Genomic DNA, 27,522 nt, shown 5'->3' with positions numbered 1-27,522 from the left:
GATTCGTAATAATAATACCCTCCACTTCGATAGTGCTTGTACCAGGCACCGTTCTAAGTGCTTTAGGTATATTAACTCATTTCATCTTCAGAACAACTCTATGAATAGAAGCTGTTATTATCTATGTTTTGCAGATGGAAAATGAGATACAGAAAAGTTAAGTGACTGGCACCAGATCCCACAGCCTGAAAGCAGAGGAGCTGAGATTTGAGACTAGGAAGTCTGGACTCAGAGCCTGCACTCCTATCAACTATCCTACACTACCTCTAACCGTGAGTGAGGGCATCTCTTTTGGGGACTAAAATGATACAGTCCAGGTGCACTGCTCCTGATGATTTAAATTAATCAGATAGAACTTAGATAACCTAGAAAAATTGGTAGTTATGATATCTCCTAGACTGTCTCTTTCAATTTTCTGTTTCTCAAGTAACCTTCTAGTTACTGTCAGACTTCATCTGCATCAGACTAGCAAATCAAGTCTAAAACATTTTATACTTGCCCATCTTCCCTGCTGTTCATATCACTGAGTTAGCCAAATAAATTCAATTTTTTTCTACGGCAGGTTTCTCACAAATTGTGACTGGCGTCTGCATATTTATGAAGTTTCTATTGCATTGCTAGTTTCTCATTGTATTATTATAATAGATCACAGATTGCATTGGTAAATGCCATGACGAGACATGATAAACACAGTCCATTTTTGATGGGTTAAAGTTCTCTTTAATTTTCCTGGTCTATAAAACAAGGATTAGAACAACTGACTCATAGTGTTGGAGTACATATTAGAAGATCACGTATGTGAGTGCAATTAATAGTGCCTGGTGTATGGTAGGTATTCAAGTAATGTTGGTAGAGTCTGAATCATCAGAGGCTACAGTTATTACAGGGCTCAAGCTAAAAGCAGGGAGGAGACGTGGAGTGAATCATACTTACTGAGCATTTCCCATAGTCCAGGCATTATGCTTGGTGGTTTATATGCATATAGTCTGATATGGTGGAATCGGTAGGTGCTTTTATAAGATGCCATCCCCATGTTGTACAAAATTACGGTCCAAATGTTATGTGCTACTTTGACATCTGGTGAAAGAAGGATGCAAGGGGGACCCTCAAATATCCTAACCACAAGTTCCCTTCCAACTCTACTCCTCAGGTAAGCTTCCCAGGCCAAACAACCCTCTTTAATAGCAAACAGACCAAGTACAGTTCCCCTTTATCCCCAAGTAGCAGGTTTCAGTTCCTGGCCAGCCCACAGAATTGTTCAAACAAGCCAATTGCATCTTCCAGTGGGAAACAGAGGGTGCATCAGTCTCTTGATACTAAAAGCTTATCTCCCGGAGCCCCTGGTTATTCACTCTGTCACTGAGTACAACCCGCATGTGGTCTGTGAGGCATGTGATGTCTTCCTGCATCTGAGCTCTGAGTATATGTGACTAACGAACTGCTGTGATTCATCTGTCCAGTATTGGGTGTTGGCCATCCCCATAGCCTTAGGACCAGAATTCCTCTTTCACCAACAGAGTGAATAGGAGGTGGTCAAAAACCCTAGAAGAAACTAAACTGAATGAGTTCCACTGATTGCCCTAGATCATTGCTTCTCAAACTTTAGTGTGGAAACAATGACCTGGAGATCTTGTTAAAATATCCATTCTGACTTAGTAGGTCTAGAGAAGGTCTCACATGGGGCCTGAGATTTTGCCTTTCTAAAAAGCTGCCCCTTAGACCACATAGTGAATAATAAAGCCCCAAGGGAAAGAGAATCCAGGCCAGGGAGACCTGGAATGTTCACTGCATCACTCATCAATGACCTTCCAATCATCTAGGAATCTGGCACATCAAGGATTGATGGATAGTACCTTCTAGGAACTGGGATATTCAGCCTGAGGGATTGGAAACTGACTAAGATCTGTGTATGATGGAACAAGCCACTGGAACCAGAAGAAAGAAACTTCTTAGGGGTCACATGGCCAGGAGACCCACATGTAGCTGTGAGAAAGGGACTTACCAGTCTCTGCCTTGCTCTGGCCACTCTGTGATCCAATCCTACTGCTATTTTAAAGATGGAAATACTGGTCTCCATAAAGCTTATCACCGGACTTTTTAGTTCTTTAGGATTAAAGAACTTTGCTTATTTCTATTAGTTTTTTTTTTTAGTAAGTTTCATTGGGAAAATGTCTGATTCAGGGAAAGGGGGAAAGGAGACAAAGGATTTGCTACAAAGGGCCCTACTAACAAGCAAGACAGATACTTGTCATAGAGAAGGACAGGAGGAGGAGGAGAGAAGCAGAAGAAGAAGGGCTGGATGAAATCAAGTCATGTTTTCTCCAGGAAGCCTGACCTCAGTGAAAGTCCAAAAGCAGAGGCTCCCAAGGAGTCCTTCTGCTCCCAGGAGACAGTGCAGATTAGATTGGTTTTATGCTTAGCAGACAGGCCTTGATGCTAATTTCTCTTGACCTTCTCATGTGATTCTTGTCAGCCTGGTCCTCATCTGTTAAGCTTGCTTTAATTATGTGCATAATGGCTCATTATTTTTTATAAAGGAAACAGCAAAGGAAACAATTATGCAAACGAATGAGGTTTGTTGTTTATTGTAGAGTTGTGGGCTAATTGGACACTGGTACAAAAACACCATTGTCAAAGACAGTGCCAGAAATAATCCACTAATCTCTACCTCTGAGATCTCTTTCTGCACATCAGTACCTACAAAATAAACTTAATGTCCGAGAACAAATATGAAATGCCAGAAGAACTCATCTAGTGTAGTCAGATGGGTTAGGGGGTCCCCAGAAAAAGAGAACCAGACATGGCTTTCTTGACAGAAGAGAAGCCGTTTTGGCCTAGGCCATTTGAGGACGTAAGCCTGGCTACAACGCCTTCCCTTGAACAGGTCTCAGTAATTAATGACCTTGGGGAACAAAGGAATGCAGGAACAGAGAAAAGGCAGTCAAACGGGAGCGCAGTGATAAAGCAGAGCCCTAGTTCCTCCTCAAGGAGGAACACATATATATAAGAAGGGAATGATAATATTGACCCTTCTGACTTCAGTCAACTAAAGCTTGGACTCTGTCGACCTTTGTCCTAATTCTATGCTGAATTCTCCTCTGCTCAAGCCCCTTCATGAATATGCATGTTCCCTTAGCTTGAAACGTCCCCAGTTTTGCTGTTTGGGGAGACACTGCTTCGGGTAAGATCCCTGGTGTTCTTCTTACTTGCTGCAAATAATAAATCCTTCCTTCTTCTGACCTTTGGCTTCATTGCGTCTATTGGCCTGACACCCACCAAGAGGCAAGCCCAGTTCTGGGGTAACACTAGGGCAGGGGCTTTAATCAGAACAGCTACTCTTCCTTGCTAAGGCTGAAGGCTTACCAAGCTGTCCAAGATCACGCTTCTTCAACTAGCACCTCCTTTTTGGTTTGGTCTTCGATTGTTGTCAAACAGAAAAGATTTGTGTGTTTGGACCTAGTATTCTTTCTTCTGGTCTCTGCTTTGGAATGTCTCATTCATTCACTCATTCATTCATTCATTTTGCCTGTTTTAGTTCTATCTAGTTCAATCTTTACCTGAAGGCCCCTGCATTTGTCTCCTTGTCTTACCCAATGCCACTTCTTTTTGACACAGCTCACTCATTACAGGTGGCCTTCTTTTAACCTTAAGTATTCCAACCTTCTTTGATCTTTGGTCTTTTACCTATAATAAATTAATTTCCCTCCACCCTCACGTAACCCCTAATTCTGATTTATTAGATTAGATCAGGAATAGATGTCATATGCTTCCATGCTACCCTGTATTTCTCCCTTAGGGCATTTATAACATTTGAAATTAATTGCTGTTGTAAAATGACTTGGGCTAACTTGGTCATTTATAATTATTATATCTTCTCAGGAGCTCACAACCAGCAGGTAGAGTACACTGAAGGCAAGTCCTCAAATGGATTCTGCACAAAAAATATCACTGAGCAGGCACAAAACACATCCCACAACCTGTTCTGTAAGTTCAATGAAATCTTAGCACTCTGTCTTTTCAGGCACCCAGACAAGCTCTTAATTAAAAGGTTCATTTGAGGCAAATGTGAAAATATACTAGGAGCAGGACTCAGCTAAATTTTTACTCAGTATCAAATACTGCCTAAATGGTAGGATATGGAACCAGAAGAAATATCAAGCCCTAGGGCATCATTTCAAAAGATATAAGGCTACTAGATTTGCTAGATTCCTAGATTTTTTTAATGTAATGATGGTAGAGTCTATACAATATTCTTAGCCATTTCCTAAAACTGGAAGATCATTTATTTCACCAAAGAGAAATTGTCTCCAATATCCGTTATACCAAGTAACATCTTCTGCTGTTGATCAAATATTAAGGTAACTGTAGTTTTATGGTAGCTGTCCTCGGAGGGTGGATTTAGATTAGAGTCTTTCAAATACCACCCCTGGAATGTGTATTTCTGATTAGAGTTGTTTAGATATTAACCAACCACCCCCAGAATATAAATTAAAACGTCCATCTATATATCACACAGTATAAGTAATACAAAGTAAATTGCAGACAATATAGCAGTTGTTAAATTTGCAGGTTCACGTCTGGTGTGCTTACTGGAATATAAGTTCCATGGGGGAGGGGGGCGACATTCATATCATATACCCAGAGTCTGTGCACTTCTAGACCCAGAGCAGGTGACCAAGAAATGTGGTTGGAATAAATGGAGCTCATTTGCCAAACTTTCCCCCTTCCCTCCTAATGCTGCCTTTTTACTTCTCATTTTCTTCTGCCATTCTCCCTTCCTTCCTTCCTTCCCTCCCTTCCTCCTTCCCTTATTTCCTTATCCCTCTCCCTTTCTTTCTGCTTCTCTCTCTTTTTTCTCCCTTTGGGTCTCTCTCATCATCTTCCCCTCTCTCTTTCTCTTTTTATTTGTGTGAGAAAGTCACGTGGCTTCTTCAGAATTCTGACTATATACGCTGCCATTGAAGAACTAGTGTTTGAAGACTGGCTTTAGCTTGATTTAGCTGCTTTGAGGCTGTGCACTTTCTTTGTTTCCTATTCTGTAAAAGGAGAATAGCAGTGATGCCTCAGTCAGAATTGTTGTTTTGAGAATTGGTGGAGTATTGCCAGCACACTTAATTCTCTCCCGCCACCCGCCTCTAAATTTACCCTTAGCCCCCCCTTTCTCATTAATGATTAGATTGCTTTAATTTCCTTAGCCATGAGGTCATTCACTTCTTTCTCCAACTGGCCTTGAAAAGGTGAAAGTGTAGCATCTTTTCTGGTTGTGTTCGTGCGTGTGAGGCGTGTGGGGCAAGGCTGGCCGTCAAGGAGAAATGTTTTGCTCCACTCTTCTTTCTTTCCAAGCTGAGTTCTCTTAGATGAGCCAGTTAATCCCTTTCAGCTTTTGTTCCCCTATCTGTGAGAGGCAGTTACGATGCCCATCTCACATAGATGTCATGAGGATAGAATGAGATTAGTATACGTGAAGACAGCTGACCCAGACACATGCTCAGCAAAGGTGAACAGAACTGAAACAATCCTTTCTAACCAATTGTAACATCAGGGTTCAACCAGGAAGCTGACGTCTCTGAGCTATGGGTAAGGAATAATGACAAGAAGCGGACCCTGTAAATTGTGGGAGGCTGGGGAAGTGAAGGTGTGCAGGGTGAGTTAGAGGATCACAGGAGACATCAGTCAATCTGAGAGCCAGGCATATCCAGTTGCCAAAGTGAGACTGAAAGGGGAGCTGATGGGAGGGCTGTAGGGAACTATTCTCTCTGGATCCACAACCGCACACCTTTTGAGGAACCTGGGATCTCTGTTAAACAGAGGTGAGCAGTCAGGTGGAAGAACTTGACCTTGAGTGGAGGAGAGTGACAGTAATGGTGGAGCCCACTGCACCTGCCTCTGTCACTCATGTCTAAACCTGATGACCTTAGAGATAATGGCTGATGCTCTATTTCCATCTTGCAAATCTCATGCAAATCCCAATTTTGACCAACTCTCGCTCTGTATAATACCCAGAATTCTGGGAAATATAGTTTCAGCTTTACCAAGTTGACCTGGAAAAACCACCATACCAGTGTTTTCCATTTTACAGCTAACTCCTTTTGGCTTTGATGTAAATTACTTTTTTTTTTTTTTCAAGAAATGCTAAAAATACTCCTTAACCATGATCTTAAGTTTATGGAGATACATAAAGTAATATTCTAATTGGGTCAGGCCTTGTACTTTGCACTTGAAATGCAATGTCACATAGGAGAAGGATTTTTAATGTAACCTGTATTAGTTTCCTTACAGATGGGAAAGGGAGATTTTTACTGAGTATAATTTGGGTTTAAATTTCAAATATACACTAGTAATGACCATATCTAGGGTCTGTAAATTTTATTCCTTTGTTTGTTATTTGACGAATTTAAGTTTTAAGTTAAATTTAACTTTTTAAAGTTTCATTGTCTTAAGATTTTAAGTTTCATTGTCTCTCTTGCCATCTCTTCTTTGAGCCTCTTGGGACTGTGACATGAGAAACCTGGACTCTTTCAAACCTGTTCTTTTATATCTCCAGTGGGCCCAGACACTGGTATGTAAAGACTAAAATAATAAATACCACTTCTAATTTGTTGAAGAGAAATAATTGTTAAGGCTCTTAAGTACTTAAGGTTAGGTCCTTAAAATTTTCTTAATATAATTTTCTCCCCTTTCTCGAGGCTAATAACACACCTGTGAGGCTGCTTAGTTCAATGTAGTTTAAAGCATTAATCATCTTCCTTGTTAAGCAATGGAAACTGGAGAGAGGAATAAGATGCTGGCACTGTCCCAAGGGATTTAAAATCTGGTGTGTTTGGAGGGAGAGGGAACAAAAATGATAAGAAAACTTTGTGAGTGAGGTACTCTGGGGGAACACATGGCCAGTTCTTAGGGAGGAGAGGGCAGAAATCAGGGGCAGCAAACCAGTTGTCATTCCTCTAAGATTTCATTAAGCATTAAGCACATTAAGGAAAGTAGGCAGGGTGTTTATTCCCAGTAGAGGAAACTTAAGGAGAGCTAAACATTTAATTAACCTTTTAACAGCCTTGGTTGAGTGAACTGAGAAGTTTCATTCTTATTTTAACAACTTAAAGTCTGACAAGCATGGATATGGTAAAAGAGAGAGAGAAAGCAAAATAGAATGAGTAAATGGTTAAGGGAACGAAGTTTATTTTTAGCATCACCATTTATCTTCTGGGGCCCCCAACCCCCTTTGCACTGGGGTCTCAGTGACCTTCTGCTATCTATCTCTGGTCACTCCCCCTGCTTTGATGACATTCGTCTGACTCACCAGGACCCTTTCCACCATTAAACCTTACTTTACCTTGTCAACTGCATTATCATGAACTTTCGTCAAATCTTTAACCGTGGTCATTTTTAAGTCTTTTGTCGTTTACAGACAGTTCTGGGTGTACTCTGATGCTTTTGCAAAAATGTTCCTATAAAAGGGTTTCATCTTCAAGGAATTCATGGAAAAGACTCTGACAAGTACAGCTTTCTGGTAACTGACTATACTGCTGAACTGAATGAAGAAGCATTTTCAGAACTCTAATGGAAAACTGATGAATTCATAAAAGTGCTAACAAAAGATCAAGATGAAAAAAAGAATTAATTGCATGGGACTGAGTGAACTGATTATAATTTTTGTGACTTTCTGTTTGAATAAAAAAAAAAATCCCACAGGGACTCAGAGGCAAAAAATATACAAATAATTTTCCCTGCAAAGTAAAGGAGCTGTTACCGTGGAGGATTCCTGGACTGAATGTCAATATCATGACATGGTATGAGTGTGTTTCGTGTTTGGTAATTGCAATCATTGTTGCTTTTGTTGTGGTCATCCGTTTACAATGCTTGGTGTCAGTTTATTTCTCTCTTGTACAAATGAAATACAGTGTGTGTGTGTGTGTGTGTGTGAAAAAAAACAAAAACAAAATAAAAAACCTTACTTTACCTGTCTTCATCTTATTCTTTTGAAGCTCTCTTTATTAGAGTACCTCTTTACCAGGCACTCACTATCATCATTCAGATACCTTACATGCATAGAGTTCCTTAAAGTATTCTAAGTGTTTTTAAGTATATTACATCCTTTAATCAACTAATTTGAATGGATTAATATATTAACAAATAGGTCTCTATAGGTAACATATTGATATGTTAACACGGGACTACTGGAAAGAGTACCATTACTCTCCCAGGTCCCTTAGATTTGCATAGTTTTTTATACTTTGTAAAGTGTTTCCCATCTGTTTTTGATAAGGCTCTGGGGTAGTGGGAATTGGGCACTGGGGAGATTGGAAGAGAAGGTTCTTAAGGCACAGGGTCCTTTGGGGCCAGAGCCACCGCATTGCACAACCCCGGGGCATGCCATTGATGCTGTTGACCCTGGGATGGCACCCTTGCAGCTGTGCAGGGCACTACCTGTGAGTAGCCAGCCATAGCAGCTCTGTTTGTGGTCTTCAATTCACTCCCCTGGTGCCTCTGCCCGTGCCCAAAAATGTTGGCTTACACCTACCAGCCGGTAATGACTAGGAAGGGGCTGGATGGAGGGAATCCTAACCCTATGCTTCCCAGGATGGAATAACTAAAGCCCCCATAGTACGCCCTTCTTCCAGGGGCAGTCATAAAACTATGCTTGGCAGAGACATTTTTCTCTCAATGCTCATAGTAAACCTTCCTGGAGTTACAATTAGAGCAGAGGCCAGACATATAAATCCATATGAAGCACAACATGGTTTTTTCCTTTTAAAATACAATCCCATTTCTTAGGCAGCTGTTGTTTACAGCCCAGCTACTACGCTCACGTTGCCAAGGACCTGCACACAGGCTGCTGCGATTTTCAGTTTTCCTGATGAACTCAGAAGGTACCTGTGCTTTAGAACTAGTTTGTTTGAGTGCCATGTACTGGCTGTCAGAGTCCCTTCTCATCAATCTTTCACACCAAAGTAGTATTTTCAGGGCTTCTTGGTTCTTTTGCTATAAACTTTCTCACTGTGACATTTCTGCTTCATAGGGCCAGGAGGTCTGAATGGGTTCCCCAGACCACTGGTTGGCCCAACAGTTTATCAAGAAGCCTTCAGAAAGTGTGACACCTTTACAGGAAAAAGCAATAAACATTTTGTTCATATCTATTTCACATATTTGCAATGTAAGATTAATTATAGGCTTCAGAGAGATCCTGTTATATTCCTAGCAAACCAAAATATTCTAAAAGCATTGCTTGTGTCAAAAGGTCATGTGAGTCAGCTGTCCCTGCTAACATTTGGTTCATCTTCATTACTGTGTGTGTGCTGGGTGTGAATTTCAAAAAGTTTGCAAGCACTACTTCACACACAGACAGATCTTGCCCCAGATCACAAAAGGACCAAAAATAAATGGCAGAAGCAAGAGTTCTTTAAACATTGAGGCATCCCCTCCTTCCCACACCTCTCTTTGCCCAGGTAGAGTATATAGAGGCATGTGACCTTTTCTTAATCTAGGCTGGAAGCATGGAGACCCACGGAGATAATGTGATAGAGCTATGAGGGGCTTATAACAAGTGGACACAGCAGATGCTCCTCACGTATACTTAAGTGGAGAGTGTCCATAATGCCGCTTGATTTGAGGATGGTTTTGAGAGTTTGAAGGGAGGAGGGTCTGTGGTTGTAGGAGCCTGACCTGTAGTCCCAGGTGCCGTAGCCTTGGCCAGAATGGAGATTCCATCCTCCTCTATCTGTTCACAACTGTTTTCTTTGAACTGTACTCTAACATTCAATTCCTGTGAACACTTAAATGGCTTTTACTTAATATTACAGATTGAAAAGTATGTAGATATTATCTTAGTCATCAACTTCTGATCAACGTTCTAATTAATGTCATTCTTTGTCATCATCTTAGGTAGTTTACAGAGGTGAGCTTATATTACACACATGTGCACACCTTTGCGCTGTCACACCAAGAACTTCTTACTTTACGCTTGTCACACTCACAAGCTCTCTCTCCACCTCAAACCTAAACTGGACGGGAGACCATTACAAACCATTATGCATAGAAAACCTGGCAAGCTGAATGGATTTCCCCAACCCCTCTTTACAATTGCATTTTATCTGGTGTTCTCGTCCATGTTTGTTATTTTTGATTTTGGCTGTTGTGTGATATCTTGATTTGACCAAAATAGTGCAAAGGCTTAAAAGGACTTATCAAGTATAAATATAATGATAACAATAGCCACATCGATGCTGTAACTCAGAATATATGAACAGAACTTCTCAACAGAGAAAGTGGATATCATGAACATACACTGTGAACTTCTATCAACCGGGACAAGAAAATCCACGGGAACAATGAATTTTCACACACATAAAAAGGTATTGTTAGAAATAACAATAATTATCTGAAATTGGAGTGCTACTGGACTGACAATTTCCTCTAGTACTTAGTGTGTTATATATTGAAAAACGTCAAATAGAGACATGAAGACATAGTAGCCTTTGCATCTTTTTAAAACAAAGTATTATAATATATCCACTAGGAATAATTTCAGCTGGATTTAAGAAATGAACCCCCAAATAACAGTAGCTTGAATGGAAGGATATTAATTTTTTTTTCTCAAAGAAGTCAGAGGGCAAGCAGTCTAGGGTTGGTATAGCAAGCATATGGTGTCATCAGAGCCCCAGGCTCTTTTCTCTTTATTCTACCATCTGAGGGACTAGCTCCTGTTCTTATTGTTACTTCACGGTCAAAGATAGCTGCTGTAGTTCCAGACATCACAATCCTGCTCTAGCCAGCAAAAAGAAGTAAGGATAGGCACACCTGTTCTCTTTCAAGGAGACTTCCCCAAAGTCCTACACAAACACACCTATTTATATTTCACTGAGTGGAACTTAGTCACATGACCATCCTAGCTGCAAGGGAAGTGGGCAGGTAGTCCTCCATCTAAGCAGCACAGCATCCATCTAAAATGTGAGGTTCTGACGCTAAGGAGGAAGGGGAAAATTGGCATCGTACGGCAGTTTCTTCCACAAATGACCTCCAAAGCAAACTAATACATTTTCCAAGGATAAGCATACAATGATGCTTTCTAGTAGAATATCAACAAATTTTGTGGCTAAAGGCAAAGAAGAGACCAAAAAGGAAAAAGAATATTTAAAGTAGTACTACTCATGACAAAAATGAGCATTTATTGTACAAATCACAGGAATTTGTAAAACTGGTCACAAAGTTGATAAGTATTATGTTTGAGGGTTATTGGTAAAATTCCTTTATGACATGGTTCTGTTGTGTATTGCTCAATTATCAAAATGTAATGTGAAGGGGCAATTACTATCACAAGTGCATAATAACAGCTTGCTTTGCAGCTCTATAAAACCACTGCTTTCAGAGTTTTAAAAAGCTCCTGACATTTGTCACATTAAGGGACAAGTGAGGGAAAATTGCTTGACAAGTTTTTGTTCTCTTTATTCCTGAAAACCCACGATGTAGGGAGGATTTTGTTCCTTTAGTCAGTAATAACTTTGTAAGTCATGATGTAGATAGGAAAATATACATTGAGCTTAGTTCTGAAGGAGGACTAGTCATGTTTATAGCTAGTAAAAGAGATGCCATTGAAACATGAAAACACTTACTGTTTTATTCACCTGGAATAGTTGGCCATGAAATAGGCCACAGGTTCTAATTTTAAAAAGTAGAGTGAAAGTCGTAAATACAAATAGTGGCTACTTAGTGCATTAAGTTCAGTGTATTATGCAAAAAATTGGGCAGATACTGATGGTGGGCAGAACACAGAGAGCCTGTTGCGTGGGTGGCAGTGGAATTGTTCAATGTGTAAACAGTGGTGATCTGGGATGCTACGTAGCTGACACCATGACTTTGGGCCCCAAGAAGAGAATCCAACTGGGTCTGCCTGTCTTCTGACCTATAGAACTGGGTGTTGTTTTAAGCTGTTAAATTTATGGTAATTTTTTTACGGCAAAAGAAAATGAATACAATTTGTTCCAGAGGGTTGGAAATAAACCCTAAGGAGATCCAGGGGCCCACAGCATCAATGTAATTTTTAGTCTAATGGTCTGGAGCACTCTGGAACATTCTCTCTAGTTGTGGGCAGATTGTTGCCTCTTGCACTTCCCACCACCAGGAAAGAAGACAATGCCTGATAGGTGTCTCTGCTATCTGGGTGCAGCACACTGGGAATGTTGATTCAATCCATTTACGGGGTGACATGGAAGATGGCCAGCTCTGTGTGGGTCTCAGAGCAGACAAGGGATCTGCAGTAGGTCCAGGCTCACGGGCCCTTTCACACTGGGTTTGGCACCTATTCCAAACATGGGTTTGCCTTTTCTGCTGGCAAGGCCTCGGCCAGCACCACTGACCGAGGCTTACGAAGTGCTTGATCCATAAACGTGGGCTCCCACATAAAATTGCATTGGCTCAAGAGACCAACCCTATGCAGCAAAAGAGGTGAATGGTGGGTATGTGACCATGGTGTCTACAGTCCTATCACATACCCCCCCCCCCCCACCCCCCACAGGCTGCTGGACCCACAGCACACGGGCGCAGTCTGCTGGAGATCCAGCTGAGGTGCCATCTTGGAGAGAACACTCTGTGCATATGGGACGCTATCCTCTAAGATGGAGCAGATGCTTCAAGTCATTACATATTATACAGTGCTGTGTTTGCAAGATGTGGAAGGTATGGATCCTGAAAGCAAAAGGTGAAAGCAGTAGTGACTTTGCTAACATCAGCCCTGGTGGCCCCTTTGGGGGGTTTGTGCTTCCCTTCTCCGCAACTTTGGATTCTAACGTTTCATTGTCTTGGTTCTTAAAGGGATGATGGGTCCATCAAGGAACACAGCAAGACCCTGTTAAGGTCATTAACAGGATTAAGCTCCTGCTCGGTTACTTGAAAGATCTTTCTCCAAGAGACCAGCAGGCAAAGAGAGTAGTCACCATACTGGCAGGAGTAATTGACCCTGACCATCAGGCAGAGGTAGGGCAGCTAGTGGCGGGAAGAATATATCTGACACTCAGGTGATCCACTTGGGATGCTCTTGGTAACTGTTTGCCCAGTTTTGATGGTAAATGTAGCAGCAAACACAGCCTGGGAAGGTCATGGTGACCAGTGGCCCATGGCCACTCTCTTTAAAAAATGTATTTTATTGAAGTATAGTTGAATTACAATGTTGTGTTAATTTCTGCTGTATAGCAAAGTGATCCAGTTATACATATATGTATATATATATGTATATATATATATGTATATATATATACATTCTTTTTCATAGTCTTTTCCATTATGGTTTATCACAGGATATTGAATGTAGTTCCCTGTGCTATACAGTAGGACTTTGTTGTTTATTCACCCTATATATAATAGCTTGAATCTGCTAATCCCAAACTCTCAATCCATCCCTTCTCCCCGTCCCTCCTCGGCAACCACAAATCTGTTCTCTATGTCTGTCTGTTTCTGTTTTGTAGATAAGTTCATTTGTGTCATATTTTAGATTCCACATATAAGTCATATCATATGGTATTAGTCTTTCTCTTTCTGACTTCAATTAGTATGATCATCTCTAGGTCCATCCATGTTGCTGCAAATGGCATTATTTCATTCTTTTTTATGGCTGAGTAGTACTCCATTGTATATATGTACCACATCTTCTTTATCCATTCATATTTCGATGGACATTTAGGTTGTTTCCATGTCTTGGCTATTGTGAGTAGTGCTGCTATGAATATAGGGGTGCATGTATCTCTTCGAATTGTAGTTTTTGGATCATATGGCAACTCTATTTTTCATTTTTGAGGAACCTCCATACTGTTTTCCATAGTACTGTAGCTGCACCAATTTATATTCCCACCAACAGTGTAGGAAGACTCCCTTTTCTCCACACCCTCTCCAGCATTTGTTATTTGTAGATTTTTTAATGGTGGCCATTCTGACTGGTGTGAGGTGATACCTCACTGTAGTTTTGATTTGCATTTCTCTAATAATTAGTGATGTTGAGCATCTTTTCACGTGCCTGTTGGTCATGGCCACTCTTATCCAGAGATAAGTGTCTGTGTCATCTCTGTAACCTAGCCACCTAGACCAGCAGAGGCGCTAGTTGAGGGCAGAGAGATTCTAGAATAGGTGGTGGGGGACAGGCAGAATGAGTGTCTGTTGTTGCCTGTTCAATGGCAGGGATGGCAGCTTTTCTTACTAACCTTCCTCTTGTAAGATTCTCCTAGGAAAAGAAGCCAAACAGAATACTGGAAGATTTTCTTCCAGAATTTATTATATGAAGCAAGTGGATCCAGGGGGAGCAAGGAGTTGTCTACACAGGATGCCACGGTGTGCCACCCAGATCCCCCTCCAGCTTGTTTCATTCATTCCCCCAGCTGGAAAGAGTGTTGGTGGCAGGTAGCTCTCAGAGAGTTCCCTTTCTGGGACTTTCTGTAGGATGGAGAGAGCTGCCTTGTGCAGAGTTATGCAGAGGAGAGCCTGTAATTACTACCCCAATTTGAGACAACTTTGGAGGATCACCTCAGCCCCAGAGCTTCCTGTGGGATTGACTGAGACCTTTGTTGCCATGGTATGGCAATTCCAATTCACCTCTCCCCATCCCCAATCACTCCCCAATAAGCCTCCCGCACACAAATCTCTATCTGGGAGTATGATTCTTGGATTTCCGACCGGTGACAGAAGGATTGTGCCAGATTGTATCCCACTAGAAATACATGAAATGATAGTTTCATCGCAGAATCTCTGGTATTGGATACTTTGGTTTTTAAAGTTGAGGATTTTTTTATCGTGGTTATCTATAAACTTATGACGCAATATGGTGCACTAGTTTTATTTAGAATTTAAAAAATTACTAGCAAGGTTGAAAATGTTCTTACATGTTCATTTGTAAAATGTTTGTAGGCATGACTACTATTGGACCTGGTCTTTATATGTCATCTGGGTCAATGGCCATTTCTTTGTCACTTTCCTACTACTTTCACGTGGCATACAGCAGAAGATTTTGACGCACGCTCGTCTTGTTTACCATCAAATAAGACACTACTTTGGCCTCCAACTTCGCAAATTCCTAGAAGGGCAAATTCATGAAATTGGGTTGGGAATATGCTCAATATAAATAAGTTGTTTATTAAAGGGCTGTGAACATACCTCGTGGCTTCTCTTCATTTAAGCTTTTCAAGCTTGTGACTTCAACTCTTCCAAGGCTAGGCTATTTTCTCTGGATTCAGGGCTACATATTTTAGGACTAAATGTGCAGACATGTCACTCAGCATCCATGGCTCTGTATTGGGATCCCCTTCAGACTGACAAAAACTTCAGCTTTTATCTAATTTCATTAGGAAAGATTAAACAATATTAGGATATTTAGAAGCCTTTTCAAAAGTCAGAAATACCTTAATAACCCTCCAAACCGTACTGATATTTAAAAACTTGATTATTCAAAGAACTTCGTCTCTGGGACATGGGATTACTGACTGCCAAAAATAATTCAGTTGAGACCTGGAATCTTTTTTTTAGCTCCAAGAGAAGCGCTGTTAGTAGGATTAGTTAACAGACCCGAATCCCCATTCTGAGCAAAGACATCATATGTGATTAATGTAATATTTGGAAACAGATACCCCATAACTTAGGATGGCTTAACTTGAGAAGTTCAAATCTTTACAGGCTTATCATAAATAGCACTTTAACCATAATGAACAAACTTTGTATTTATGAATACCTAATAGCTGAAGCTGATGTGCTTTTCGAATAGACTTAAGTCAATGCAAATAATCAGTGACAACACAAGGCGGTGTGTTGATTTGAAAGGTGAAAACAACTTTTGATTATATGAATTCATGATTGGCTAAAGAGCATGCATGCTCTGAACTAAGCTATAAATTCTTAGCTTATCAATAAGGCATTGGTTGTCACTTTAAAAAAATCTTACGAACAGAGCTTGGGAAACCAACAGGAAAAGGTGGTAAGTGGAGTAAAGGATGGGTTAGTCATTCAGAAAGATACCTGGCTGGCAAATTTCAGATTCCAGGGGAAGCTGAATGGGCTGATATAAAGACAGGGAAGGCTTCTCTGGAGAAGTGAGCTGATGTCTTCAAAGATGAAGGGTACTGTTAAGATAGGTGCTTCATGCTTTTGAAAAAGGAGCAGGGTGGTCTCTGTAAGAGAAGTCACCTTTGAAACTCCTCCCTTAGAGTTGACCATTAACACTCATTCACTCATCAGTGGAAAATTCTTCCCCAAGAGAACCAAATATTGAACACTTCCAGGGTCCCTAGAGCAGTGAAAACTGCTGACTGTGATTACTAAGAAAATTCCCAGGAAAAGACAACATCTTCAGTCCAATTTTCAGGAACCAAACAGCCTATGCCCAACCTCACCCTCAAGATATTTTAAAATATAGATTTATATTCTGTGTTTGTTTCTACATATTAAATATGTTTGTCAAAGTGTGTATCCAAAGCGAGGGTGTTTTCCCATGATTATTTTATATTTTAATTATATGGAATGGATTTTATGGAGTGAAAGTCCAATTCAAGAGTCAACTCTCGTACTCTTCTAGCTGTCATCCACAAACTTTATTGTATATCATGTGTCAATAATATTTGCATTTCTAATTCCAGTTTTTCATACCTTCTGAGGCACGGAGAAAGGAAAAGAAGAAATGAGGGTTAACAGCCATTGAGCAGTGCTCAGTTTGCAGACAATATGCATAAAAGATCTTACTTAGTCTTTATAAGCACCATTGCCAAGTAAGTATTATCATTTACATTTTTTTAGGGGAGGAATCTGAGGCTCAGGGAGGTTAAGCAGTGTGTCCAGGGTCATCAAAGTTAGTAATTGGCAGAACTGAGACCTAACTGCAGGTTTATTTTTGGAGGCTGCTTTTACCAATAATCTATCCTATCAGAAGATAAAGGTATGGCATTACATTATTAATTTGAAAGTGACCTTTTTGAGTTTTACTTCTTTTTATCCAAAATATGCCTAGCTCCGTGCTGGGTACACAGTAGAAGACCAACGGGGGTAGGTGAGGAAATGGATAAAGCATGCCATTTGGAACTGTAGTCTCAGGCTCCAGAGCCAACCCCCCGGGCTCAATTCCTGGATTCACCACTAAACAAATATGTACCCTGTGGCAAGTCTGTTTATTCATATGGCAAAATGGGGATAATACTACTTATCTTTCAGGGTGGTTGTAAGGATCAATTGAGTTCATGCTACTAAATTACTTAAAATAGTGTCTGGTACATAATCAGTTCTCAGTGAATATCACTTTTTTTTTTTTTTTTTCCGATACGCGGGCCTCTCACTGTTATGGCCTCTCCCGTTGCGGAGCACAGGCTCCGGACGCACAGGCTCAGTGGCCATGGCTCACGGGCCCAGCCGCTCCGCGGCATGTGGGATCCTCCCGGACCGGGGCGCAAACCCGTGTCCCCTGCATCGGCAGGCGGACTCTCAACCACTGTGCCACCAGGGAAGCCCTGAATATTAGTTTTTATTATGATTGATCAGATAGATTCTGTCAGATTGTAGGTATGTGAACTTGGGTAAGCCTCAGTTTCCTCATCTGTAAAATATGGAAAAATAATTTGTCTTGCATGGCTATTTTATTTAGCAAGCATAGCTTTTGTCTGCATTCAGCAGGTATTAATTCACTTAACGCTGGGTAGCAGCCTAAAGAGGCAGGTACCCTTCTGATCCCCATTTCACAGATGAAGAAACTGAGGCACTGAGAGGGTAAATGTTTTTTTCAAGGTAATACAACTGGTAATTAGTTGAATTGAGATTCAAACCCAGACACTCCAGCTCAGAGTTTGAATTTGTAATGACGACTCAATGCTACAGATGCAATGAAATAATATTTGTAAAGCATTTGTCCAGTTCCTGACACGTAGCAGAAGCTTAGTAGGTATCAGCTCTTCTCCCATCTTCTCAATAAATACCTTTTGAAATTCTCATGGGATGCAAAATGATGTGAATTTATCAGCTGGTCTACTTGCTTTCCTAACATGTCCAAGCTTGTGTGATAGCAACATCTCTGTGCTCTTTGGGGGTACCCAGAAATATGTGAACATATTTCTCTCAGATTAGGCCCATCTTAGATCATCTTTTCTGTTAACGCGTTGGAGTACCAGGAAGAAAGACATCAACGTGCACTCATGCATGTGCAGTGATATCCTGGAGAGCAGCTGTCAGCGATGACAGTTTGCAGCACAACAGCTGGAGGGCAGAGCTGATGTTTCTAATGACTGAGAACAAGTAATGCAAGTAAGGCAGCCAAAGAGATGGTGCCCGCAGCAGTGCACACCGCCCCACGCTACTGTTCAGAGTTCCCTGATGAGGAAGCCGTAAGAATTCCAGGTGGGACGATCCTGTGCCGTGCAGGACTGTCCTTAGAAAATCAACCCGGATTATTTCACACGTCGTCGGATTTGTAGCATTCTCCACTCTCAGATACGAAATGCCAGTAACTCCACTGTCATACCAACGACTAAAAATCAAAACTAATCTATGCTTCCACACGTTGCTTCCCTGCCGTTAAGAGGTGGTGTATCACCTCTGTTGAGAACTGCTTCTGGTCAGGCCCACGGGGTTCACCTGGGATTATGAGTAGAAGGCTTCATTTTTATATTGCCTTGCAGCTGTCGGGGGCAGCCTGGAAACCTTAGCATCAGCGCCCCCTGGGAGCTTATTACAAATGCAGAATTTATGCCCCACCCCCAGACTATGACTCAAAATCTGCATTTTAACAAGAGCCCCTGTGATTTGCACGCACATTAAAGTTTGAGAAGCATTACCATCCTGTTAGAAGATGGGCTTTGGAGTAAGAAGGACGGGATTGAAATCGAGACTGCCTCTTACTAGCTCTGCGACCATGGGAGGGCCACTTAACCTTTCTGAGCCTCAGTTTCTCCATTCTGGAGGAGAAGAGGTCAACAGCCAGGTGACGCTGGGAACCCTTGAAAGGCAACGGAAGTCTCAAAACTGTGCCCCCATGAGGAGGGCTGCTCGGTGAGCCTGACTGCTTTTCAGAAATGGATGTTCAGGAGGAGACAGCACAACTGCTCAAACAGCCTCTGGGCCTCAGGACCTGAGATTTAATCCCGTATTTCACTGATCACTTATCAGTTCCAGAGCTTGTTTTCCTGGCTCGGCAAACCCATCTGCAGCCTGGAGTGTCCTCATCGGTGGGAGGTCGATTGGAGGGATGTGGACGGCAGTGTGGCTGTTGGAACTTCCACGGTGAAAGTGAATAAATTAAAGGAAACCCTGCTCATCCCAGCAGGTCTCTTTATCATGCTCCAGCTTTCGGAAATCTGCATCCTTCTCCTCACAAGACCCCAAGCAGAGGCAGGGAGCTGGGAGCCATCGGTGGGTGGATGGGGCCAGGGATGGCCATGGCTCTGCCTGCAGCAAGCAAAATGCTGAGAGGGGTTTTGAACCCTTTGTCTATGTTCTCCCACCACCTTTTTTTTTTGCGATACGCGGGCCTCTCACCGCTGTGGCCTCGTCTGCTGCGGAGCTCAGGCTCTGGACGCGCAGGCCCAGCGGTCATGGCTCACGGGCCCAGCCGCTCCCCTCACCTTCTATTTGTTGGGAGTGGATGAGTGGGCTGGAGGGCTAGTGGGAGGGGAGAGGGAAGGGCAATGAAAGTAGGGAGGGGAGAGGATTTGGTACATTATATGCAACGTGAGCTGTTCTCTCTCCCTCTCTCTCTTCCGTGTTCATTTAAAATTTAGGTCAAAATAAAAATATATGCATTTTGTGGGTTCATAAAACTTCATTTACTGTATCTTTAAAGAAAACAGAAGTAACAGAAATAAAAGTAATGATTTAATGACTATAAGACAAAGCAATGGCATTATAAAAACAGCGTCCAGTTCAGTAGCTCCCTTTCTTTTCTCCAGTCCCCAAGTTGTACTCACATTTTGACAGAACATTTGCGTTGCCACGTAAAGAACCACGACCAGAGGAGATGGTGGCTGAGGATAAAAGGAGCCTGCGAGTGGAAGAAGCAAGCTGTGGACAGCAACGTGTCACGTGACTAGCTGCTGAAAGGAAGTTTTTTGTACCTATGCATGTTCTCCTCCTTGTTTTGATAGAGATATAGGTATATATATTAATCAGTTCCTTTTCTCTCCTTTCTCATGCCCCCTCTAGCCAATATAAAGCAGCTAACCCTATAATTCGGCATTTAAGTCACAGGAAAGCAAAGGAATATTGCATCTGAACTAGGAATGAATATTCTCAGAGATAAGGTGACACATGGGAGGCAGTGTCTTTCTTTTCCAGGAGCAGGTGAGCGCATCCTCAGTTATGTAAGGGACAGTTGTATCACATTAGGGATAACATGATGTTATGTCTTCTGGGGGAAGTTCTAATCTGGGGAAAGACGAATGGGCTGTACTGTCAGCATCGTTACCACCCTGTGCTCTGCAATACAGAGGAGAGGGCAGGAACCATGCTTCTTGCAATTCCCTTTCCTGAAAGGTTCTGGCTAGAACTCGTCCGTAAGAGGTTCTCAGGTACAATATGGAAAAGGCAAGGCCATTCTCCAGAAGCTGTCGCCAGCAGGTGTGTGGGCAGCTGCGCCCCCCCCCCCCCCCCCCCCCCCCCCACCGTGAGCTCCTGAGAATGACCTGCGTCACTGCTGCAGCCTGAGACATTGCAGCCTCCCGGAGACCCAAGAGTGTCAGCAGTTATTTGGCACGGCTTCCCTCACCTCTTCTCCTCCCGCTCTCGCAAAGCCTGCGTAAGACTCTCATTTCTATCTGAAATCCTTAACTTCATAGTAAGATTTTAATATACATCCCAGAAATTCAAGGAAAAGTGTTTTTTGTTTTGTTTTGTTTTTTCCCCTGGTGAACCCTAGTTACAGGGCTGAATGTCCTGGCACAGGGGCTGAGCTGTGGGCATTTGTGTCTCACACCACCCGACAACATCTGGCTTCTGACTGACTGGAACTTTTCAACACTCTGCCCAGCAGTGTTTGTTGCGGTGGTTTCTGTCCAAGTGTCAAGGGAGACATGGTCAGTGGGGGAATAAGAGGGCAGTCTGGACCATCTCACCGTAGCTGCTGTGTGGTCTGGGGCCTGGGAAGGGTCAGCCTGGAGTCCCCTGTTGTTGATTACAGTGGTTGTCAGGTGGGTGACCTTGGCTGGCAGTGCCAGAATCTACACAGAGGCAGCTTAGAGTCTGGTCGGCCGGGTGCCCTGAGAGTGGCCCCCTGGCTACTCTAGAAACCTTCCTATAGGCAGGGATCTTGCTTCCGCAGTGGGTACCCAGCCTCAGGTTGTCCCACTGGGTTCACTGGGATGGCTGGCCCAGTGTACGTGCCAGGAACCTCTGGCACACAGTGAGGGCTCTGTGGAAGTGGTCAAGAGCATGGACTCTGGAGGTCCACTGGTGATATCTGAATTCTGCCCCACCACTTACCAGCTGTATGACCTGGGGCAAGCTTCTAAACCTTTTGGCCCTTAGTCTTCTCATCTGTACCGATGGGGATATTAACAATATCTCTTCACAGGGATGTTAATCCATGTAAAATGCTTAGAACAGTATCTTTGACACAGTTAGTCTATGTGAGAATAAGCATTATTATGACCACCCCAAGGAAAGACGAGTTAGCGCAATGATGGAGCCTTCGGACAAGAGGGGACAGTGACACCAAAGGCAGCGTCCCTAGTCCAAGGCTGCTGGGGACTCACATCCGACCTGGGGAGAGCAGGGAGGCTGCATGGGGACAATAAGGGAGAGGTTTTCACTAAAATGCTGGGTGACAGCGGGGGCCTGTGCTGTTGCAGAACTGGGGGGAGGGGAGGCAGTCTTCCCCTTGGCAGAGAACACTGCCCAGCAGGGCAGCAGGAGTCAGCAGAAAGGTGACAGTGCTTGGCAGGGGGTACGTGCTCAGGAGCTGACTGGGCTCGCTCTGGGCTCCATACCAGGCACCCTCGAGATGGCCCAAAATAGCTGAGGGGGACTTTGCAAGGGATCTGACAGTTTGAAGACCTGGGTTATATTTACATCACATACCAGTCCCGTGGGTGGAAATGGCTCTGCTGACAGACAGACCTGGTTTGAATCCCACCTCTGCCACTTATTAAACTGTAAATGCTTGGATAGCAGGGGGCGTCGCATTCACTGTGGAGCACACAGAAGGACTCAGTCCATGCGTGAATGAAGTTAATATCCTGGAACTTCAGCTTCCCCATGTGTCAGATGGCGAGAGCGTAATGACCCCTAAAGCTGATGCAAGGGTTACATCAGACAGTTGCCCACAGGCACCTAAAATTCCTAGTGAATATACATTGCTTCTTTTGTTTTTAGTAAATATTCAGTGTCTTGCTTAAATAGAAACACATTTGTTGACTGGAACGGATTAATGCTATTTTAGTGAAGAAAATGTAGTCCATTCTACACTTGCCAAAGACTACATCCTCTTTTTTTTTTCGGTACGCGGGCCTCTCACGGTTGTGGCCTCTCCCGTTGCGGAGCACAGGCTCCGGACGTGCAGGCCCAGCGGCCATGGCTCACAGGCCCAGCCGATCCGCGGCATGTGGGATCTTCCCGGACCGGGGCACGAACCCGTGTCCCCTGCATCGGCAGGCGGACTCTCAACCACTGCGCCACCAAGGAAGCCCCAAAGACTACATCTTTTAAGAGAAGAGGTCATACCTCTTACAGGTGTTTTCCCAATCTGATCAGTGTTTTTTAGTGTCATTCATGACTCAGTCCTTTCTGACAAAAATCAAGATATAGCTACTAGCTATTGGTGCATACTGTTGAATATTAGGAGAGTAAAAGACTGAAGACAGGTTACTCAGTGATTGAAACAGATTATGACCTGACTTGGAAAAGCTATAATACAGGGAAAAAATTAATCTGGAACCAAAAATTCATAATATGTAAACACTACACATTATTATTAGGCTTTTTCTTTCTATACACACGTAATGTGTTTTCCAACCAATCCTGTTCGGGCAAGCTTGGAATAATGGAGTTGTTACTTGCTTTCGTGCCCATGGCAGGTCTTCGAGAAATGACCGAATGATCAACGGTGAAGGGTCTGTTTCACGTCTGGTTCTCTTTGTTCATCTTGAGTCCTCCCCAGCAATCCTCCATGCTGTACCACTGGAAGCCAGGTACCTAAACATATTAAATCTGACCCCGATTTTAAATCCATCATCAAATCAACTTGCTCTAGCTTGCAGGTGGATCCGCTGCTCTCCTATGTTGCAAGATACATGGGCTTTGTTATTGCTGCGTTCTTCAGAATCAGAATAGTCTTTGGTTGGCTTCTGGAGGTGGAAATTATATTCTGGATGATTGAAATTGCTTGCTATTTAACTGTCGGATGGATGGGTATGCCGAATTATTTGAAGGAGAGCAAAGCAAGTATCAAATGTACTGCTACTGCCTTAACGTGACTTAACATGGATCACTAGCTGTTTATTGAATCAAAGTGTTTATTTTTATAACTATTTTATAAGGCATGGTCTACGGTTAAGAGTAAAATCATTGCTTGGAAAGTTTCTTCATTTCTGACATCCTTCAATTCTGTTTCAAGATCAGAGAGAACTTCCCACTCTGCAGAAAGTATTATTTATTGATGTGGGATAAATTTTCTCTAAGAACAAGCCAGGACTACTTAATCCGAGCAGTACTGAGCATAGGAACCGAATGGCTTGAATAACAAAACATACCAAAATGTGAATCAACACTGTCAGATGCAAGCTTTTAAGAACTTTAATTGATATAATTATCATTAGTATGCAATACGTCTTACAACAAATGTAGATACAATGAGATCAAATATCAAAGAACTTGCAAGTTTTTCCATCTTGAAATGATGTTGGCTAACTCACCCCAAAAAAGCAATCTGGCATTGGTCTCTTGGTTAGCACTATTACCAATATCAACTAGCACTTTAAAGTCAAAGTTGAAATGGTACATTCATTTGCCAAAAAGAGATAAAAGGCAAAGAAGGTGAATCAACGTGCAAATTAGCATCTGGCCCAGTTGCAAAATTCATTTCCCAGATGCGAGGGATTGAACCATGCACCCTTGCAAGCAAGATAAAGGGCAAACAGATGACAGTAAACCAAAATCAACTCCACAAAGAACTCAGAAAACTTTGGGATGGTAAAGGCCAGGTCTACTGCTGTTAGCGTTCAGGTATCCATATGTGTTACCCTAACTCAATAGTCTGTGAGACCTATGTCCTGGGCCATCCTTTCATTCAGGGATGGAAACCATCCTTCATGGTCCCAGGAGTCAGGCGGCGGCACTGGGGGTTAGCTTGGAGTTGTAACAGCTGTCTGTATCTAGTTACTATACAGCTGTCGTTTCATAGATTTAAGTAAAAACAACACATCAGTCAAACAAGAAACTGAGATCACTTATACATTTATGTAATACTTAAAATGTCTATAAATATTTTTCTCCAGAAACTGAATACACTGTAGACATGATTTCGTTAATCCTCACAACACATTTGTGAGGTAGCATGGGGTGAGGTCCATAGGACAGCATCACGCCCGACTAAGAAGTGAAGACACAGACGTCCAGGGAGGGCAGGAGACTTCATTGGGGCCACGGTAAAAGAAAACAAACTTGAACCCCACTCTGTCATTTGCAATCTGTGACCTAGAAGAGGCTGCTGGCCTCTCTCCTGCTCTGACATTCTCTCTAATGCATTATGACTAGTCCGGTCGCTGGAGAGTACATGGTTGTTTTAGACCAACTGGAGCCATTTCCCTTAAGTAGGCCTGAACAGACTCGCTCCCTGAGGTAAAGGACGTCAGTTATTGGCATATATTTCAGGGGTGTGTGTGTGTGTGTGTGAGTGTGAGTGTGTTAAGCAATATTTGTTGAATGCAGTTGTTAACATTTTTGGCCAACTCAAAAATAGAAAAATGTACTTGGCAAAATAAGGTTCAACCCATCGGTATTTTACACTAACATAACAAGGAGTGTTAGTTTATGGGAAGCTGTCACCTTGCTGAATGCATCTGCCGTAGGTCCAGATCCCTCTCTCTACCTTAAGGATCCGGAAATTAATAAGAGCAACCAACCCATCAAGTGCTCTTGTACAACAGCAGCCTTGGTAGGGAAAGATGCTAGCTGAGTCAGGATTCCCTGGGAAGAGGCTGGTCCCTCTCACCCAGTATTTATGACTGAAGCAACACCTAGAAGACCACCTCTCCAAAGGTTCCCAATGGACGTTTTGTCAACACATCTGTGGCCGAGGGAGGAAAAAAACACATGGAATGTCCTGTCGTTGTTGAATTGTCCTTTGCCGAACCGAAAGCCTACAAAGGGGGTGAGGGTAGGAAAGAGGGATAATTACTCAGGCCAAGCATGGTCAGAAGGGGTACCCTTGGTCATTCCTGGCCATTTTTCTGAGAATGTCCACTTTCTCTGTCCAATTTCTTTCAGAGCGGGGGATTGGCACATCATGGAAAGTGTCACCGGCCCTAATGTCTCTGCCACCAGAGAAGTTTAGCCCAGCACGGTAGCGGCTGTTTTCATGTCAGTACTTTTGCTGGGCCACAGTGAATGACAGGAGGAGTTGAGGGTCAAGTTTCTGGAAACGAAACAGAGTCATGGCAGCACGTCCAAGTTTAGAAATAAAATATGATGCAGTTTCAAGTTCTTTATGATAGCATAGGACACTATGACACATTCTGAAACAGAACCCAACGTAAATTTTCTACGCTATGAAATCAGGACTAAAATGCCGGCTGCTAATACACAGGTGTTTCAGGAGGACAGGGTTAGAGCCATGAAATAAAGCTATCTAGAAAACACACAGAAATAAAAAGGCAACCATGCACAGCGAAAAGCAACCCATCCGCCAACACTAAATACTTTTGAGATAAAAATTGAACGAATCGTTTCATTTAGGTAAAAGTAAAAACTATCCCTAACCTGGGGCGTCTTGTTTTGTCGCAACAAGCATCACAATAAATTAGGGTTTCTCACACTCGGCACTGTTGACCTTTGGGGCCAGATAACTCTTAGTTGGGGTAGGCTATTCTGTACATCGTGGGATGTTTAGTGCCTCCATGGCCTCTACCCAGTGGTAGCACCCCCAGGTCGTGACACTCAGAAAGTATCACCAGGCATTTTCAAATGTTCCCTGGATGGGGGAGGGGAAGCAAAATTACCTGCTGCTGAGAGGCACTGCTGGAAACGGATGCCCACAAAGATGATCAGCTCTTTCTCAAAATTCATGACGCAGGATTTTAAAACTAGGTACCCAGGGGTGTCCATTTATCAAACAGCAGAATTAGTAAGGTAAACATTTGGGAAAAATAAACGGATCAATCACTGTGTCTGTACGGAAAAGCCTCACTGAGCAACTGCAGACAAACTGGTGCCTTTAAAAAATTAACAGCAACAAGAACAACCCGTTTACAGCCTTTATCGAACAGACAGTAAGGCAGTGAACCAGTTGCTTTGTGGGTAGAAAGCAAGGAGTCTACTGGCTCCTTCAGGCAGTGGATGTCTCTGACAGTTACTGAGGGCTGCTCTTACCTTCCCTAATGAGGTACGCGGTGTATGTTACACGGCCCTTCCCCCCCACCCTCCTCAACGCCCCCATTGCACACTCACTTCACACGTCTCTTCCCTTTCTTTTCTACAGCTCGCAGCCTTCTCCTGTGGAACCGCTGAAAGCTTGTGGGCTGGGGTCCCAGCTGCGGTTGACTAGAACAGGCAACCTCAGCAGAGACAGGTGTCCTGGAGGGGAGGCCAGGTAGCAGGCGGGCTGAGATCTGACAGCAGCCTACTACTCTGCCCCTCGGCCAGCTGGCTTCCCCCCGGGCACCTTCTAGGTTCCTCTTTCCTTAATTAGGCAGCTAAGAAACTGGCATCCAGCTAGCAGAGCCGAGCAGGTGTCCTGTGGGACACAGCCAGATAAATTGAGATTAAAAAGGAATCTGAGACACCCCTGCTTCCTTACCTGCAGGGCAAACTCCTCCCAGCACTCATTGCCTTTCCCCTCATTGAGACTTAATGTAATCTCCTAAAGAAAAGTTTAAGAAATACCACACACCGAAAGTTCCCCTAAAAGTGACCCTTGACGACACAACTTGATCCCTCTTCCTGTTTCTTCTCGCAGTGGGACCTGCGCTGGGTACAGACACCTCCACCGTGGCATCCGGCCTGGACGGCTTAGGGTTGGCCCATGTCAGCTGCATGTCAGACTCCACTCACTTTTAAATAATTTTCTTTCTTTCTTTCTTTTTTTTTTTTTGGTACCAGAAAGGGGAAGTTGTAGCAGCCAGAGGAGAGGGAGGAAAACAAAACAACCACACATACAAAACAAGGCTTAGGATTGTCGCTTTCTACTGGATAAGCACTGATAAATAAAGACAGTTACTCCTCATCCCAGGCCACCTTCCTTTGTTAGGAGTCGTCGTACAGAGGATTGTTGTAGTTTCCCCAGGACCCGTAGTCGTGGTCATCCAAGAGCCTTCCGTAGGAGGAATGCCTGGTGGGAAGGAGAAGAAGGGTGTGCTTATTTGGAGAAGTTGC

The 27,522-nt window shown here is 43.0% G+C and overlaps 1 protein-coding gene across 2 annotated transcripts in view; it reads right to left on the bottom strand.

The window, feature by feature from the left end:
• Positions 1–23,704: 23,704 nt before the first annotated feature.
• Positions 23,705–27,522, bottom strand: part of PARM1 (prostate androgen-regulated mucin-like protein 1) — a 102,783-nt gene continuing 98,965 nt past the window's right edge. Inside the window, exons 4-5 of one of the 2 annotated variants that reach the window (XR_004350039.1) lie at positions 27,041–27,478; positions 23,705–25,567 (exon numbers count right to left, since the gene is read on the bottom strand). Coding sequence is in view for 1 of the 2 variants with exons in the window: in XM_032632859.1 (XP_032488750.1) it covers positions 27,394–27,478 (85 nt within the window). In the remaining variant the exon portion in view is untranslated. Of the gene's footprint in view, positions 27,479–27,522 lie in introns of both variants that reach the window. The other variant, XM_032632859.1, reaches the window with a different exon arrangement.

This window comes from Phocoena sinus, chromosome 5, assembly GCF_008692025.1.
Source record: "Phocoena sinus isolate mPhoSin1 chromosome 5, mPhoSin1.pri, whole genome shotgun sequence".
NCBI lineage: Eukaryota > Metazoa > Chordata > Mammalia > Artiodactyla > Phocoenidae > Phocoena > Phocoena sinus.
This window is presented reverse-complemented; position numbering and strand designations above follow the sequence as displayed.